The sequence below is a fragment of the Zingiber officinale genome, chromosome 6A (assembly GCF_018446385.1).
Source record: "Zingiber officinale cultivar Zhangliang chromosome 6A, Zo_v1.1, whole genome shotgun sequence".
In the NCBI taxonomy this organism is placed as follows: Eukaryota; Viridiplantae; Streptophyta; class Magnoliopsida; order Zingiberales; family Zingiberaceae; genus Zingiber; species Zingiber officinale.
In genome coordinates, this window is record NC_055997.1 from 97,198,623 (window position 1) to 97,216,085 (window position 17,463).

General features: G+C 35.9%; 1 protein-coding gene across 1 annotated transcript; it reads right to left on the bottom strand.

Moving 5' to 3' along the window:
- Nucleotides 1-1,915: 1,915 nt before the first annotated feature.
- LOC121997058 (serine/threonine-protein phosphatase 6 regulatory subunit 3-like) lies at nt 1,916-16,939 on the bottom strand. The gene is made up of 20 exons (XM_042551275.1): nt 16,600-16,939; nt 16,473-16,523; nt 14,272-14,375; nt 13,298-13,384; nt 13,141-13,216; nt 12,955-13,029; nt 12,787-12,840; nt 11,495-11,554; nt 11,293-11,409; nt 9,746-9,840; nt 9,440-9,642; nt 8,635-8,732; nt 7,942-8,045; nt 7,701-7,866; nt 6,711-6,833; nt 6,110-6,192; nt 4,419-4,560; nt 3,553-3,582; nt 3,153-3,223; nt 1,916-3,053 (listed from the first exon to the last, which is right to left on the bottom strand). The coding sequence occupies exons 2-20, from the start codon at nt 16,509-16,511 to the stop codon at nt 2,408-2,410; spliced, it is 2,373 nt and encodes a 790-aa protein (XP_042407209.1). The 5' UTR covers nt 16,512-16,523; nt 16,600-16,939; the 3' UTR covers nt 1,916-2,407.
- Nucleotides 16,940-17,463: the final 524 nt, after the last annotated feature.

A 17,463-nucleotide genomic window follows, 5' to 3' on the forward strand; every position in this document is an offset into this window, starting at 1 on the left:
AAGATGGAATACAAACTCATTCATAAATTTGTAATTCCAAAATAAAAATCGAATTTTATTGAACCTCAACCTTACAAAATAAAAAATACCCATGAACTAAAATACCCATAACCTAAAGTTTAAATTTTTCGCGCAAGAATAACAAATTAATCAAAATCTAGGGCAGAAAATTATAACTTACTGATGATTTTTGATTTGAAGGTGAAAGTAGGGTTCTGTCAATTCTCCGATTTCTGTCTTCAATGTCGATGGAAATGTTTAGAGTCGAAGTAAGGGGAGCTCAGGTCATCGTCGATGATTTGGAGGGGAAGTCGAGGACTATGTCGCCGATGGTTTGGAGTCGCGTAGGCCCGAAGTAAGGAGAGGAAGTGCATCGGTAGTTGGGAGAGAAAGGAAAAATAAGTAATATTTGATGATTTTAATTTAATAAGAAGGGAGTTAAAACAAATAAATTAGTTTGGTTGGTATGGAAAGAAAGAAAATCTGACACGGGATTGAAGCCAAATATTTAAATTTGCATGGAGATTTTAGAGCAAATTTTCCATAAAAAAAAAGAAAGTTCAAAAAAAAAAAATGCGATAATATATACTAGCGTCAACTAAGCAGCAGTCGAATTATCCATCAGCTCTGAGAGAAAAAAAAAATACCTACAAATATTAATGCTATGTTTAACTCGAGGTGCGGATTGACGAGGGAAAGGATTCTCTGCCGAAGGATAAATCCTTTGAGCGGAAGAAGAGAAAGGAAAAGGGAAGAGAAGAGAAAGAGAGGGAAAGGGACTTGCAGACGCTCAGGATCGTGTGACTGGGAGCCTTGACTCCCTCTTGCGTGAGCTTCGCCTCGGCGAGATTCACGATCGTCGTCAACACCACCCCCCGGCCCCCTCGCTCTTTCCCATCACATCCTCTGATGCCATCAAACTCGACAGCAAAGATTGGACCAGCCCGAAAATCTACGCACCAAGCACAAGGAAAGGCACGAAGCGTCCTTCACTCTGAGGGGCGACGATAGGGTTCTCAGGGTTCGGATTTTGGGAGACGGCGAGACTTGCTTCGTACAGGTCGACTGTTCCTCCTTCAAGAAAGTGGTCCAGACGCTCACCGGCAATACCTCCTCCGGAGCCGCGCCTCCCACCAATGCGCCACTGCCGCCGCCTCCGAGTAAGGTTCCAGGTACCGGCCCCAAAAAGAAATCTTTCGAATTATATGAACGGCGAGAGAGCCTCAAGATGAAGAACCTCATAATGACTTTGCACAAAGCGACCGCCTCGCAGCTGCCACAAGCGAAAACCATCTCGGATTTCGCTGGACTTTCCTAACCTGTTTCTGAGCCCCATCATGCCGCTGGTCATCGACCCTTTCTGCCCTCGTGGATTATAGACTCGGCGAGGACATCAGCAAAGCAGGAGCGTGATATCGCTGAGAGAGGGTTCTACTTGCACCTATCACCGAGGGAGGCAGAGCTACGACAGCCTCACGCAGTTGCACGGTGCTTCGGTCGTCACTCGGCGCCACTTGGTGCAGTCACGCGATGCCTCTTACAAATTAAACAGTAGAAATGACGAGCAATTCATCCTACCTTACACAGTCAACAATAAGACACTTTCCCTACATAAAAAAAAGAAAAAAAAAACTTTTCTCAATTTTTAAATCCGCTTTCCCAAGTAACAAAGCCTAAAAGCTAATAGAGAAGGAAAATATAAGTTTGGAGAAGAAAAAACTTCAGAGCTCGTTCAAAACAGAATGACAAACTCAGACTTCAACATGCTACTATTACCAAATACCACTAGCAACCATTACAGCTAAAAGAAGACGAAAAACACTTGCAGGACAAATGGCATTTAAAATTTCAGTTTTGTAATTTAGAGAAGAAACTAAATTCAAAAGTGACAAATTCCAGTTCTCGAGTACAGGAATTTACGAACTATTTGAACCATCACCTATTGGCTATAGAAGAATCGTCAAATTACAAATGAAGCAGGAGAAAAAGGACGCACCAAGTATGACAACGAAGTAGCATGCAAGAAATTGCACACAAACAACCGCTGTCTACAGCTATGAAATCGCCAGACATAGTAGTTCTTTTGACGCATGACACGTGCAAATGGCTGACCATTAAGAACCAAAACGAACAAAGATAAGCTAGAAATACCATTGGCAATAAATTAACCCAAAAAAAAATTCAATGAAAAGAGACAAAAAGAGCATATTGCCGGTTCTTTCAGATGTTAGCAAGGCTCCCCTGTGTCAGTAGGAAGTACAAGTGGATGAAACAATCTACCAGTGCTTGTAGAATAAGCCTCTTCAACGATGAGCTTCTAAGATAGCGAGTAAAACTCTGGTTTTACAACCTCCGACAGGCCCATGCATCGGTAATGAATGAAGGAAAAACACTGTCCAACCACATTTCACTTACTCAAGTTGCCAGTTGTCTGCTTGAGCTCTGAGACTTCATCCGCAGCTTCACTTTCGGACAATTCTGGGACAATCTGAGATCCAGATAATTCTCCATGTCCACTATCGTCAGTAGACTCTCCTCCATGTCCAGAAACAGCTTTAGTTGATTTTGTATCCACATCTTGCCCATCTGTTTCTGCTTCTCCAGATGAACTTTGGCACTCGTCTGTATCTACTGCAACGCCTTCCATGAGGCATGCATTTTTATCCATTTCAAGCTCACTACTTGGAATATGGGCAGTTGGGTTTATATCAGATACTTCACAGTCCAATGTTTCTCTACACTCAACCTGCTCATGTGGCTTCTCATCCTGACCTGAATCCAAGTTACTAGTATCTGCTATGGATTCACTCACAGGACCATTGCTAAGAATTGTAGCTTCCTTTTCTCCTGGAGTAGTCACTACATCTGTTATTTGCAATGAACTCACTGTTTCGCTCGGATCTTTATTTTCACCCAGCACAACCTCATTGATCTCATCTGAATCGCATGGCATCTCATCCAAATTCGATGAAGAAGGAAGGGAATCAGTGATATGATCACAGACCTCTTTATCATTTTCGAAAGAAAACCAATTGGAATTGGTAAAGAGTGAACTGCACAATATATATTTTGGCTATCAGGTTTTTATAATACCATTCTAGCAAAACAAGAAATAAGTGAACATATTAAGGTGTGCATCTATGTGCTATTACCTTTCCTGATCATCCCCCAAACGCAAAGACGAAATAACTTCTTCTGCAGATTCATCGTCAAAATAAACATCCTGCAAGTCATTTCTCATTTATGTTCATGATCTGCCTTGGGAACAGGAAAAAAAAATTACTAGATGATTGAAGAGAATTGACAATACAAGTCCTATCCCTATCTAAGCAAATTAGCAAATAGAAAAGAAATATAACAAATCCAGTGGAAAATTAATGCACTCAACAAAAGAGAAGTGGAGGAGAATAGTATACAATAGTACAAGTCTCTTCATAGTCCATACAAACACAAAGGCATTGATCTACATGATTTCATGCCAATGCTAAGTGCTAACTAACCTCTACAAATTAGTAAAAATAGACATTTATAGCAGGGGACATGTTGGCATACCTCATCATCTCGTTCAAAAGACCCTTGCGCCTGCATTCAGCAGCCAAAGATCAGGAAAAAACATCACAATTAGAATCTAGATACAATATATGGTATTATCACTTTGAAATGAGGCTTCTCTGCAATTACACTGATTCAAAATAGCAATAAAAGCGTAAACATTCTAAAAAAATTATATGACTTAGACAAGCCAATACCATCTCTACTGTTATTATACAACATCAAAATGCCGTGAAACAACTTAAACATCCAAAACACAATATGTAACTTAAAGAAACCAGATTAGATGGCATGTTGACTCTTGAGACTTGAAAGACACTCTAGGAAGACTCCATGCTTGAAATATTATCCCTGATGATCGATGATATCTATGGCAATCAAAATTGAAACTTCCCATTGTCTCAGCTACTAGAACTTGGAGTAACTGCTATAGACATGTCCAATCCCTTGAACAGGCTCATTCTTCAATGTCCAAATTTTGGGTAATAAACAAAAAAAAAATCCTATGTGGACTACTGATGGAATGAATTTTTGCAATCTAGTTTATCATGACTTCCCCAGATTAATAAAGGTATGATAGCATCTGATAAATCCTAGTAGACTAGGTTGTGTTGTCACGGTCATGCTGAAAGCATAACCCATGGCTTTATTTTGTTCTTTTTGGAAACACTAGTGTAAATTCTCTACGCTTATACATAATCTTTTCCACAAATAGTCTATGTCAGATTAAAGAATCTAGAACTTCAACACCATTTTAAAAATCAATTGTACAATACAACTGTGAAAATGTTTAAATACATGATTCTCAAAGCAAGGATGGGGAAAATAAACTAACAATAAATTCTATAATGTATTTCAACGTGTACCTCTTTGGTATCATCATTGCCATAAATCCCATATCGAAAAGCTTGGCTCAAATTACTAGCCAATGCTGCCACATCAATATCCCTATCTCGGAAATCATCATCGTCGCTATCCCTAACTCTATCATGTAGTGTTGTGGGACGCCTGAAAATGATGTGATGAGATTTTCAAACAGCCAATAGAATTTCAATGGAGAGGGATGTATTTATTATGTCTAGCTCAAACACGGATAACTGACTAACAAACTAGTTCAGTGGAAAGGTCCTGGGTCCTGAAAAGCATGGATTAAAGATAACAAACATGTTACAAGTAAGCCAACATCTAATAGAACAAAGGAGAAAATAGAATTCATACCATATAAGAAAGTAGTTGTCTGGTTGATGCTAGTGAATTTAATTCAGTGACATTTGCCATATGAAGAGTACTAAAAGATTGGTTATCACTGGATTTCTACAAATTTCTCCTTCCTGTCTAATAGCTTTTACCAGTATGTATAAAAGAAGAAATACATTTTTAAAAGTGTGGGCTTTCTTCTTAGCATTTTTTTTGTTAAAAATATATTTATTGATGATAAAAGACTCAGAACACATTACTGAGTAGACAATAGAAGTAAATAATGGTTTTAGACTAAATATATTTTTAAAAAAAATGCTAACAATAATGCCCATAGATAGATCTAACTAAAAAATTTTACATCCAAAAGGAGAAGCTGTATCACCTTCTCTGTCCTCTTTCATTCATTTTTAGACTGAACTGGTTTAGTGAAAAAAAAAGGATCCATGGAACATGTGCAGGACTCACTTGTCCTTACACAAGTAAACAATGGAATGAGTACTTTTTCTTAATTCCTTACTACAATTTGATTCCTTTCCATGGAAGTAAAGTATTCGGTACATAGGAATAGAATTTGTTTTATACAAATTCTATGGAATAAATATTCCTCTATTTTGCTATAAAATTGAAGTCAGTAGTAATACACATGGAATTACGATCCCTATTAATAAAGAATAATAAGTCATTCTATTCCAGAAATAGCAGTTCATCCTCTATCCTAATTTTCAAGGAATACTTATTCTTATTTTATTCTATCCTCCAAAGTGGACTGAGAGATGTCCAAGCAAAACGAATGGGCCAATGAGTCAAGTGGACTGAGAGATCTGAGTTGGTCCGACAGGTTGAGCAAATAGGTGGGATGAATGAATTTGGGTTGACAATTCAGATTGTTGACCCAAGCAAGTTAGCTGAGTCAATTAGGCTAGCCAAGTGGGTAAGTAGGCAGGACAGAGCAGGTCAATCAAGTGGATCAGTGGGGTTGAGCAAGCTAGAGGTGCTAGACAAACCAATCGATCCAGATGGACCTATCGGACTAGGTAGCTTGATCAGGTATAGCAGTGTAGGTCATGCGGGTGGAATGAGCCAAACAAAATATTTCATATAGGATATTTATCATTGTAAAAATGATTCCTTATCTATTATTTGTAACATTCGTAGAAAATAAACATAGGAACCTAAGTTATGCATCAATTTACTCAATGAACCAATCCTTTTCCAGTGATTCAATGTTAACCTCCACAAGTAGTACATTTATTTATTTTGCAGGAATAGATACAAATTGGTCAAAAAATGAAATTCAATGAGAAGTATAATTTACATGAAGCACCCAGACAGCGAAAAAAATTCTGAGGAAACTCACCCACAAGCCCATTGATAAACATTTTCCACACAATTCCTCTTGTGTAAGACAAAGTTATGCCAATCAATCCAATCACTGTTTTCCTGCAAGTGAATCACTAGTTTAAGAATTAAATTGCCGATGTAGTAACACAATCCAACTAACATATAGCATTGCATTTATAAGTGAGCACAGTTAGCAAGATATAGAAGGCAAATGCTTTGTACATTCAAATAACAAAACATCATTAAACCAAGGATAGAGCAGCAGGATTCAGTAGAGGCAAATTTAAAAATAACATGGGATAACAAAAGCATCTCAATAGAGTGATTTTGACAAGTAGAGACATTAAAGATATTCCAGAGACAATTCATAAAAAAAATATTAACATGTAAAACCATAGAATGCTGACACTTAAATGGATATTGCAACCAAAACATGACATTCTAAAGACCAAATATCTTCCTAGAAAAGTTATAAATCTGAACTTTGATTTCAAAATCCAGATCAGACAAAGGTGTCACATTTGACAACATTTTGTTTGCTTATCAATTGAATAATTATACTGAATGCATGTCTAAAAGTAATATTTCTTTTAAAGAAACTATACAAGATTACTAACCTGCAAGTGTTCCTTGATTATGCTGTTGCTATTTGCCAATTGACTAAGCTTATTTCCAATACGTGTAATATGACCTATATTCCCTATTCTTGGGGGCGATCGTCCCTGTGCAGAAACTGTAGCCTGCATAAAGTTTCAAGCTTACCATGTATTTTGCTACAATTAATCTTGATAGATAACTTTAAGAAAAGAATGCATGATTTACATGAGTATTGTCAAAAGCATAAATTGCTTGCAAATCTCCAAGGCAACATATCATCTAAGTTGCTAAGTTCTGACCTCAACCAATCTATAATATAAATGAGTGTCAAAGTTGATCATTCTACTTTCTAATATAGTCAGTTCTGCAGCTCTGGCAGAGAATTCCATATTAAACAAAGATCATCATATTAAAGATAAAACTTTATTTTCACCACAAGAAGGTTCTTGATGGGAGATCATTTGTATTGTCATACATAAACATGGAATACACCTGCATTTTAAGTTAATTTCAGCACAAGAAAATAAAATTTTCAACAATGTTATAGAAGCTGCACCTTTTGCTTCATGGTAGAATTATGACATTTGTTCACACTATGAATCTTTGCATTTTTGTTTTTTAAATATTTTTGTAGGATATGATAAGTGCATTATAGAAATCAAATGAGAGATAGAATAATATGATATCTTATATGCCTGGAAAGGTGAGAGGAAAGAAAAGCAAACACAACATTGGTTAAACATGGGCAGCCAATCATAGAGGTAACTTTTAACAAAAAAAAAAAAAAAAGATTTGATCTTGCAAATGAGTTATCTAGTTAGAACAGGTTTAAGGTGCTCAAGAAACAATTAGCTTAGGTTGACCAGTTTTACGCTTGCTTTTGACAACAAAGTATAGGAAAAATAGTTTCAGGATTTAGGCACATAAAGAACATGAGAAGCAAATTAATCTAGAAATTCAGCAAGAAATTGCTACACATATATAGAAAATCTAAGTCCTTATGTACATACCTTCACAGAATCAGTTGACAAGGAAGACTGCTTTTCAGCAGCAAGAATTTTGCCGACAATGTCACAGTCATGCAAAATATGTTCAATTATCAGAGCCCTCCTACCAGCTAAACATGATCCAATAACATTCTCGACGTGATGATGCAGAAAGTTATTGAACGGATACCTAATTCCATAAACTTCCACTGATGAGATCAAAAGCTGATTAAAGCCATAAAAAATAATTTGATATATTACTCACTCAAAAAACAAATCTATCACACGTTTTATTGCTCCCAATTGGACCAGTTCTTTTTCGACCGCTTCACTCCCAATTGTCAACAACACAGAAATGAATTCCACGATCTGGAAAAAAAAATGTAGTCATTTAGGTAATCAGTACTGTGGAAACGGCATTGATCACTCAATTTACCTTGGAAAATTCTAGCCTTTCAATGCAAGACGACGGGTACAAGGATCAAAAACTTAAAGAAAATGTTTCTACCACATAGACCATCAATATCAGAGTGCACAGATCAAATAGTTTATTGTGGTTTATGATAATAGCAAAGGATATAATTAAGTAGACTGACATCTTTTGAAGTAATATCCAGCAAAATTCATTGATTGTGATATGAAAATTTCTTGGTTGCGCTCAAAGGATGAAAGTGAAATATCCGTCTGGTTCAGAAGCATAAACTAATAAAAAAAGATGTGATGTGAATATACCATCTAATGATTTTTTCACCATTAAGATTTTTATAACTTAAGGTGGTAACAGCTAATAACAGACACTAAAAACTAACAGAGAACTAAAGAAATTTGGGTCTAAAGAAATATCATGTGTCTTACTGAAAGATGGATATCTAGGAACCAATAGGTGACAACCAAACAAGGAGGAATACATTCAATTATAAAAGAGAGAAAATAAGTCATAACTTGATCATTGTGATACCTTTAATCTTTGTTTTCCAAGAGGAGGTTGGAGTTTCCCATATGTGGTAGGCAAGATTCCAACAGATGAATCAAAATTCAATAACCTCAGTAAATCACCTGTTTCAGGTTTCAATAAGTGAATGAACAAAAAAGGGATTTGATTGGAAACAAAAATCAGTGAATTATTGTTGCTTATACAAATTCGTGAAGAATACTGTCCTACAAAAACGGGAAAAAAAATTTAAGAGTGGCATCTAACTGTGGAAATTGCATTTGGCATCTTGCATACAACTTGGAAACCAAATTTCTTGGTATCATTGGAGTTGATGGTATGAAAGTTTTCATCTCATAATCTATTATTTAAGATTGAGATGAAGTGAACATTAGTAAAGTTGAAAGATTTCTCACATGTAACATTTTATGGACTGAAAATATTTTAAGGTACAAAGAATATAGACATACCATGTTGAATAAATGGAGGCCAATTAGGCGAATACTAGGTAAAAAAATCAAAACCTGTCAATAATTATTGCTGAGATTTGGAACCAATGATCATACATAGGTTGGAATACATTTAAGAAGTTTTAAAATGAATCAGAGTATAGATTCGAATTTAATACTTCAAACATACTTTAATATGGTATCTTGCAGCAAATGGATTTGGCTTAATAAACTGAAAAAGATCAAATTTGCCAACGCAGTCATGCACAAGGAACCAATTAAAAGTTAGAAAACAAGTAAACTGCAGTTCTTATCATAACTAAATATCCTACTAAAGCCTCGAAATAAACATTACTAGATTAGCAACTGAAGTATCAACATACCTAGTCTATCCAACATTCCCTCCACTGTGTCTTGGCTAGCAGTAACAACTGTTCCATGACTTAACTGGCTTCTAAATGCCTGGTAGGAAGATGCTACCAGCCGATTAGGATCTAACAAACATATACAGAAAGACAGGGCATTATATAGCACCGAATCTGGTCGAGAGTCTTCCAATGCATAACAAAACAATCTCCCCACATAACTGCATTTTAACAGTATATGTACATCAGCAAAAGTACAACTCCAAATAACAGTCAGATAACCATGACAAGCTGATGTGTATAGAACTTGCAGTCCATGATTACCTGGGGCTGCAAATTTTAGTTGCAAGAGCAGGAGGGGCACATCGAATAATGGCACACAGAATTTCTGTTGCATTGGCATGGACTTCTGGAGAGTCCTATATAGCACATTGCAAGATAAGATTTAGGTTAACTCAGATATTAGTGAACATGAAGTCTTCACGATTGCTTTATGAGTATGCCTCATGCAGGGAAAAGTTATTTTGTATCCATATGCTAGAGGTAGAACAAATGCAAGTCAAAACTATCATGGGTGGGGCTATAAGCATGGCCAACAGAATCTATCCGCTTTCTCTAAACTAGATTTCAGATTTCACAGTCTCTTCTCTAACATCCTTCTCTCTAAACTAATCAGTGCTTGCTTAGTCTCTCTCCTACTTTAAATCTTTATCTCAAGATTAAATTCTGGAACCTAATTGTATCTATTTCACTCTACAACCTCTCACAAGCTTCAAATCCTACGATATCTTCAGTTTATGGGAGATTCAAAGAAGAAGATCATATCAATTACATTGAAGATAATCACTAAGTTCGCCTTTGGATCTCATGAAGAGGTCATCAAGTCTACAAGCTTCAAATCCTATGATGTCTTCACTTTATGAGAGAGTCAAGGAAGAAGATTATATCAATTCCTTTGGAGATGATGACTAACTTGGCCTTTGGGTCTCATGAAGATGCCATCAACTTTGGTCCAAACTTAAAATCTTGAGTATCGTGTCACCAAAAGCCACTCAACTTTTGCACTAATATTATGCCTTCATCTTCATTATCACTAAATGGCATAATCAGTTTTATATTTGTTAGTGAGAAATCTTTGCTAACTTATGCAGCAAATTGAACATAGACAAAATCCATGCTCCAACTTGAAAAGGAAGAGGAGTGTTATAAGAGTTATTAGGTTAATATAGTTAGTTAAGTGTGTTGTTGCTTTAGTCTCCCATTAGATGTTTAGTTATAGGATGTTATGTTCGGGTCGTATATATGGTATAATATTTATCTCAGAGCAATATTATAATATTTCATCCATCTGAACTATAGCATAATTTGCTATTATATGTGGCCATTTGTGCAACTTGCTCTAATTTTCTTACAACCTCTAAATGATATGATCCAAACTCCAATTTTTGGCAGATTATCAGTTGGGACTCTGCAACTAGACTGTGAATGAATGACAGCACATTTTTCTGAAATAGCACCAGAAGCCAGCAAATTAATTCAAACAAAATATTATTTTGAGCTGCAAATATAAATAAATGATGGTATTTCAACAGACAAACTATGATATTGAACAGGAAAAGAAAAAAAAGTTCTTCAATAAGCCAAAAAGATGAAAACACGGGAAACGATTTTAAATACCATATATATAACTCTCCTAGAAGCTGACCTCACCACTGGTTGTTGTTATTGTATATATCACTCTCCTAGAACTATCGCCGACTAAATTTAACTAACACAAGGCATTCATGGAGAAACATTCCATTCCCTATCCCTAAGGAAAAATGATAGTAGAAAGTCAAGATTAGTTTTTTCTAAAGAAATCAATGGCATACCGATGAGCTAAATTTATCCACAATCATATCAAGAACATCAACATGTTCCAGCCATTGCATTGCTTCCACGTAGTTGGAATGCATGTTTTCATCTGCTCCAATCAAACGAACTAATACCTGATTCACACAGCCACACAAGCTAGTTGGAGGAAAATGGAAAGGCTGAGTTTTTAGGAAAACAATAAAACAAAAAACCACTGACCTCCATTATCGATGTGATACCAATGAGGTCAACAAGTTGACCAATGATCTCTACATGGCCCTAGTAAATAAAAAAAAATGTTCACCATTATGAATCTATATCTATGCAACTTTTAACAGAAATAAGAATGAACATCAGCGGGATGCATTTTGCAAGAAGATATAATAAACAAAATTTTATGTACAAATGATATAGCATACAATTTTTTTTTAAAAACAAAGGGTCCAGCTATAGGATCAAGGTAAAAAGAGAGCAAATTTAAAAATACAGAGATCTAACTCTTTTACAAAATATACAGCCATGGGATCAAGGTAACTGATTTGCAAATTAATATTTATTTTTCATTATGTATTTAATAAAATGCCTAAACACAGAAACAACCTCTAGCAAGGTAAGGCACGGCTGCATATAATAGACTCAATATGATCTGACCTCCTGGGACCCGAGACCCGCATTGTCGGGAGTTTCGAGCACCAGATTGCCCTTTTATTTAATAAATGGCTAAACCAGACCTAATAACATAAAACAAAATTTAACCATATATTTATTTATCTTCAACTCCTAGCAATCTCATCATATCTACCTTCACGACCTCTATCGTGCATTGATAGCTGAACTCAGCCACCATAAAGAAGTCATATTAAGCCTTTGGTCACTATGTTATTGCAAGGCCATTGTTGAAACCCCATAAGCAGCAAAAGTTAAATTTATTACTAAATCACAAATGAGCTACTATCATTCCTAAATTGGATTGAGCAATCCAATTCAGTATCAGGAACCATGTGAGAGAGGCTTCAATGGTTAAAAGATAGGGACAACAAAAAAGATGTGCAATTTGCAATAGCCTATGGATCAAAAGAACATTCAGCAAAAAAGGAGCAATGTGTTGGTACAGTAACAATTTGCCTATGGATCAAAAAAACACTAAGCTAAAAAGAAGCAATGTGTTGGTACAGCAACAATTTGCCTATGGATCAAAAAAACACTAAGCTAAAAAGAAGCAATGTGTTGGTACAGTGACAATTCTGGGGTCCATAAGGAAAAGTTATCATGAAAAAGGTAGTCATAATATTTTAAAAAAAAACTAAATTTAAAACAGCGGAGAATATGCAATCACCAAAGACAACAAATTTTCAGTCAAAACACCAATGCACTACGAGGCTTCACTAATCAAATGGTCATTATCATTAAAAATTGTTTCTAGTTATGCTTTCAATACAGAAATTAAAAATACACTTTTCTAAAATAAAATATCTCTGCAAGTGCATGACCTATACTCTTACATCACATACCTGAATATAATTGATGAACAAACCTGTCTTCCTGATCATCAGGCATATCACAACCTACCAGAACAACATAGCTATTAATAGATGGAAGCCAAAAATAAAACACATACAAATGTAATAGATTATTGGAACATGGCAGTTGACTCAAACAAAAAGGAGGTTAAATTTCACCTTACTGAAGTAACCAGCGAGCAATGTACTGTGCGGCCGATCTGGCTTAATGAAGGAGAATAACAAATCCATCAGCTGCAGGAAAAAGAAAACAATAACAAGCTCAGTTAGTTCAATTGCTAAAAAAATAAGGATGGACATGCTGATAAAACAAAAACAAGAAAAGGAGTTGATGGAAGTAACTACCTCAACGTCCTCAACTAAAGTTCTCAATATTATATCAACCTCACAAGTGAATATTTCACTTGCAATAAACGGAAACCTGCATTGAAACAAGATTCAACAAATAGTGCAAGCAGTAGAAGAAATCTAACAGTGATGAAAAAGACAATTAATGGCTCACTTGAAAATATGTTTCTGATCAGCATCTGTAGGAGGCTCCTCCACAATATAATGAAGCAATTTCTCCACTTGGGCCTTTTCTCTCAAACTGAAAAAAAAAAGAAACAACAAATAAACAGCTGACATGAATATATAAATAAATAATAATTAAAAAAAACATACAATTTATTGACTTTACCAAAGTAATGTCAAATTGAGCAATTAGATTGGATAGATCTCAGAAATAACTATATTCACATAATACATGAAGCTAACATCATTAAACTAACAGGAAGTTCTACCTAAAACTGAAAAATTCAATGTTGCGAAGGTTAAGTTCTACTAAAATGGGTTTAATGAAAATTGACCGACTTCATTACTTTAATCAAATCCAAACAAGTAGCTAACTTAGGTTCTTTTAGTTGATGTATGTGGCACTATATACTAGCAGAAACCCAATTTTTGCAGCCCCAAATATGTCCATGGAGAATTACTTTTTCCACATGAACCATAGAAAATCTTACATTGGGAAGGTTTACTCCATGCTATGCTCATTGAAATTATTAACTAAAGTTGCAATGAGTTACATATATATGAAAAGTATAGTTAGTAGATACACAATTTACATATATATCCAGAATAGTTGGTAGATCATGTTCCTGGAGAAGTAGAGGACAAATTAAATATGAAAAATATTCAAAATAACTAACCTGAAGTCAGTGCATATTGATTTTTACAAGTACGCAATTATAGTTTACAGCTGCCTAAGAGACAGCAATTGAAATCATAAGTATGCACAAAATTATTTGTTCAACTTTTGTGAATGTTCACTTCTCACAAGTTATGAATATAATTTAACTGTGGAGAAAAATTAGTGTAAAATTTGAAGTGCATCTGTATGTAATTATGATAAATATTGGCAAAAAAATATAAGACAAGTAGTAAATTTTCCACTGGCATACAGCGTGGAATCAAGTAAAATAGTGTAATCATTACAAATTTATAAGGCGTGTATTGAGAGCTTTGCACTCTTGGATTATTTCATCCTCATCAAGAAGATCTTCAAGTGTAAACCTTTCCTTCTCCAAAATGGAATCCACCTGCAATAATGTACGAATTTCATAACAAAAATGTGATGCTTCTCCTTGAATAATATGTATGAATTCTGGGATGGAACAGTATGTTTTATCATAAAGCTAGAATCAGCAACAACTTGAATCTGTACATCAGTTGATTGGTGAACATAGAGAAAAAGGTTGAAGGCATGGGAAAAGAAGTAAAAAGAAAACATAAACCAAATTTGTTAATAAGGTTCTAAAAGCCAAACTTCGATATTTTGAAGCCTGACCACTATCAATCCTGATGAGCTAAATATAAATTTAGATTGAAAAAATTTTCACGCCTATGACCAAAAAAATAGCCAAATAAGTCTTCTACATCAATGCTCATGAACTATTCACAAGCGTGGTTCAGAAGCAGGCATATCAAAGCAAGTATAGTGAAAAAGAGAATGGCTAAGTTATTTTCAATACATCCATATCTACAACATAGATGAAAGCAAGCATATCAAAATAAAAAGATCTAGAACAGACTGCCATACAAGATGTACTGACTGAGAATAGATTGCTGTACAAGATAACCCGACTGCACTAGATAGATGTGCATGAACTATATACATTTTCAAACTTGCATATAATGACAACAGTGGCCCTTAACCAGTACATAAACAAACCAAGTCTTATCCCTTGTCTTTTCTGCCAGATGCAATTGTTCATGCAAGGCAGAAATGCATTTTTCTTTTTATTATAGTTTCCACTAGCACAAATCCCAAAAAGTGCCCTGCATTGTCTAAGATGATGAGAATTGAATCCTACAGAAGGATTTGTTATTGTCAAACAAAAACTACTCTTCTTCATCATCAAACCATGTTAGTCTCGACTAGTTGAAGCAAGCCAATCCAAACCATTTGGAGACGACTCATATCCCTCCATTGAACTCATTGCAAAGATATAGTGCTAGTAATGATTAGTTATTCTAATTCTTTTAACTAAGTCAACTAGAGTTTTCTTTAGTCTTCTTTCTTTACCATCTTAGAATATTTTAAAAAAAAGGGCAGCCCGGTGCACGAAGCTCCCGCCATGCGGGGTCCCAGAGAAGGATCCATTGTACACAGCCTTACCCTGCTTTTTGAAAGAGACTGTTTCTAGGATTCGAACCCGTGATCTTTTGGTCACATGACAACAACTTTACCGTTGCGCCAAGGCTCCCCTTCACAGTCTTACAATATTTAATTAGTTTAATTTATTCGTCCATCAGAGCAACACCTAAATTTCTTCTCATTTATTTGTCTATCAGAGCTGCACCTGAATTTTCCCTCTTTTATTTGTCAATTGAAGCTACACCTAAGTTTCTCCTAGATAGTAATATTTTTTTTTTCTCTAGCGATTTCACACGCCAATCTTAACATTAACATCTCTGCTACAGTGCTACATTAGCTTTTCGTGTGTTATTTCCTGACTACAACATCAGCTGATCTGTACAGTTGGACTGGTTGTGCCATGGCCTTGTAAAATTTTTTAACCTATGGGGCACATGACAATGACTTCAAATCCTATAAGGGTTCAGAAAAATAACTACTGTTGCTTATTACCAGATTCAATCACCGAGTAGCAATGTCAACTTTCTAGCAGTATAAAGGACAACCGACTTTATTTCAGATATCAGCATAATCATCTTCCTTCCCATCACCCAGCTCACCTTCTTTAGTGTTTTTTATGTCTCCGGCGTTTGCAAGCACAAATTTACAAGAACAACTCTATGATCCCATAAATAACTTTAATAATAAATAAACTTCTCATAATTAATCAACTAATTATGTGATCAATTTGTAAAACGGTGGATATGTAAATACCTAGGTTGAAAGACCTTACCAGATAAAACAGTAAAAAAAAAATACGAGTATAATCGACAAAGCTAGAAGTAGAAATGTTTCATCTCCTAAGCCAAATTAACACAGATTTCTTGCCATTGCATTACTAGTAATCTTGCCATCATCGAAAACCCTCAAAACTAATAAGCCGCCGGTTCCATCACTACGAAAAAAAACCCAAATTCATTCTCTCGAACTAGCTAGCAGAATAGATACAAGAAAACGGGGGGAAAAAACACTACGCGCACAAGGAGACCGAAAGACCTACCGGCGACGCATGAGTGAATCCGGTCATGCGCCAGAACATCTTGACGGTTCCCTATGGGAAGATCCCAATATCAATCAAACACTGCGGGCCTCCAGATCTAGGGTTAGAAACGCCTAACCCTGCTTACCAATTCGCTCCCGGGATCACGGAAAAGCCCCGAGCGACAAGAAGACAGCCCTAGTTCCCCGATCTCGGCGACGCCAGTCGGATATGCCCGAGGCCTTTCAAGATCGAATTGAAGACGGAAGCAATCGAAGAAAAGTAAAAGGGAGCGGCCTGAGAGGAAGAGAAGCGGAATGGAAGGTAAGGAGGGAACGGAAGTCGAGACTAGCGGTAGGTTAAGCGAATGGTCGAAGCCTCGATCGCGAGACGGGGGGCGACGGCTTTGGGGAGCGAAAAAATTTATAAAAATGCGTGGGGCTGGGGAAGAATATGACACTGCCCGACTGCCTCCACGGTCGCAGGAAGCACCTTATTTATGGATATGGATGGGTGTTTTCTTTTTTTTTTCTTTCTCAAAGACAAAAATAATAATAATAATAATAACAAAAATATTTTATTTTCTATTTTGGTGGGCAAGTCTGCGTTCTTTATTTTATTTTTGTTATCGCATGTTTCTTTGGAGGAAGTTATATCGATTTAATTTGTCTGGGAGAATAGTCTGAGATTGACTTCATCCCTCACGGAATAAGAACTGATCAATGGGGAGAGAACCAGTCATGCGATATGGTCATGAAGTGAGGTAGCAAGGAAAGACTACAGACTTGAAGAAAGCAGTGGATAATATGGTTTCCAAAGATGAAGTCCAGTGTTAGCAGTCATGCGTCTTTCTATACCTTATCAGATTAAGAATCAAGTAACAGAGTAGAGATCTATGAATAATGTATTGATAGCATGGATCAAAATGCTGAGACAACTAACCTAATGGCAGTGTTTTTCGGCTTTTGAACTAGATGGACTACTAAGGTCGACTGCATCAATTGATCTAATC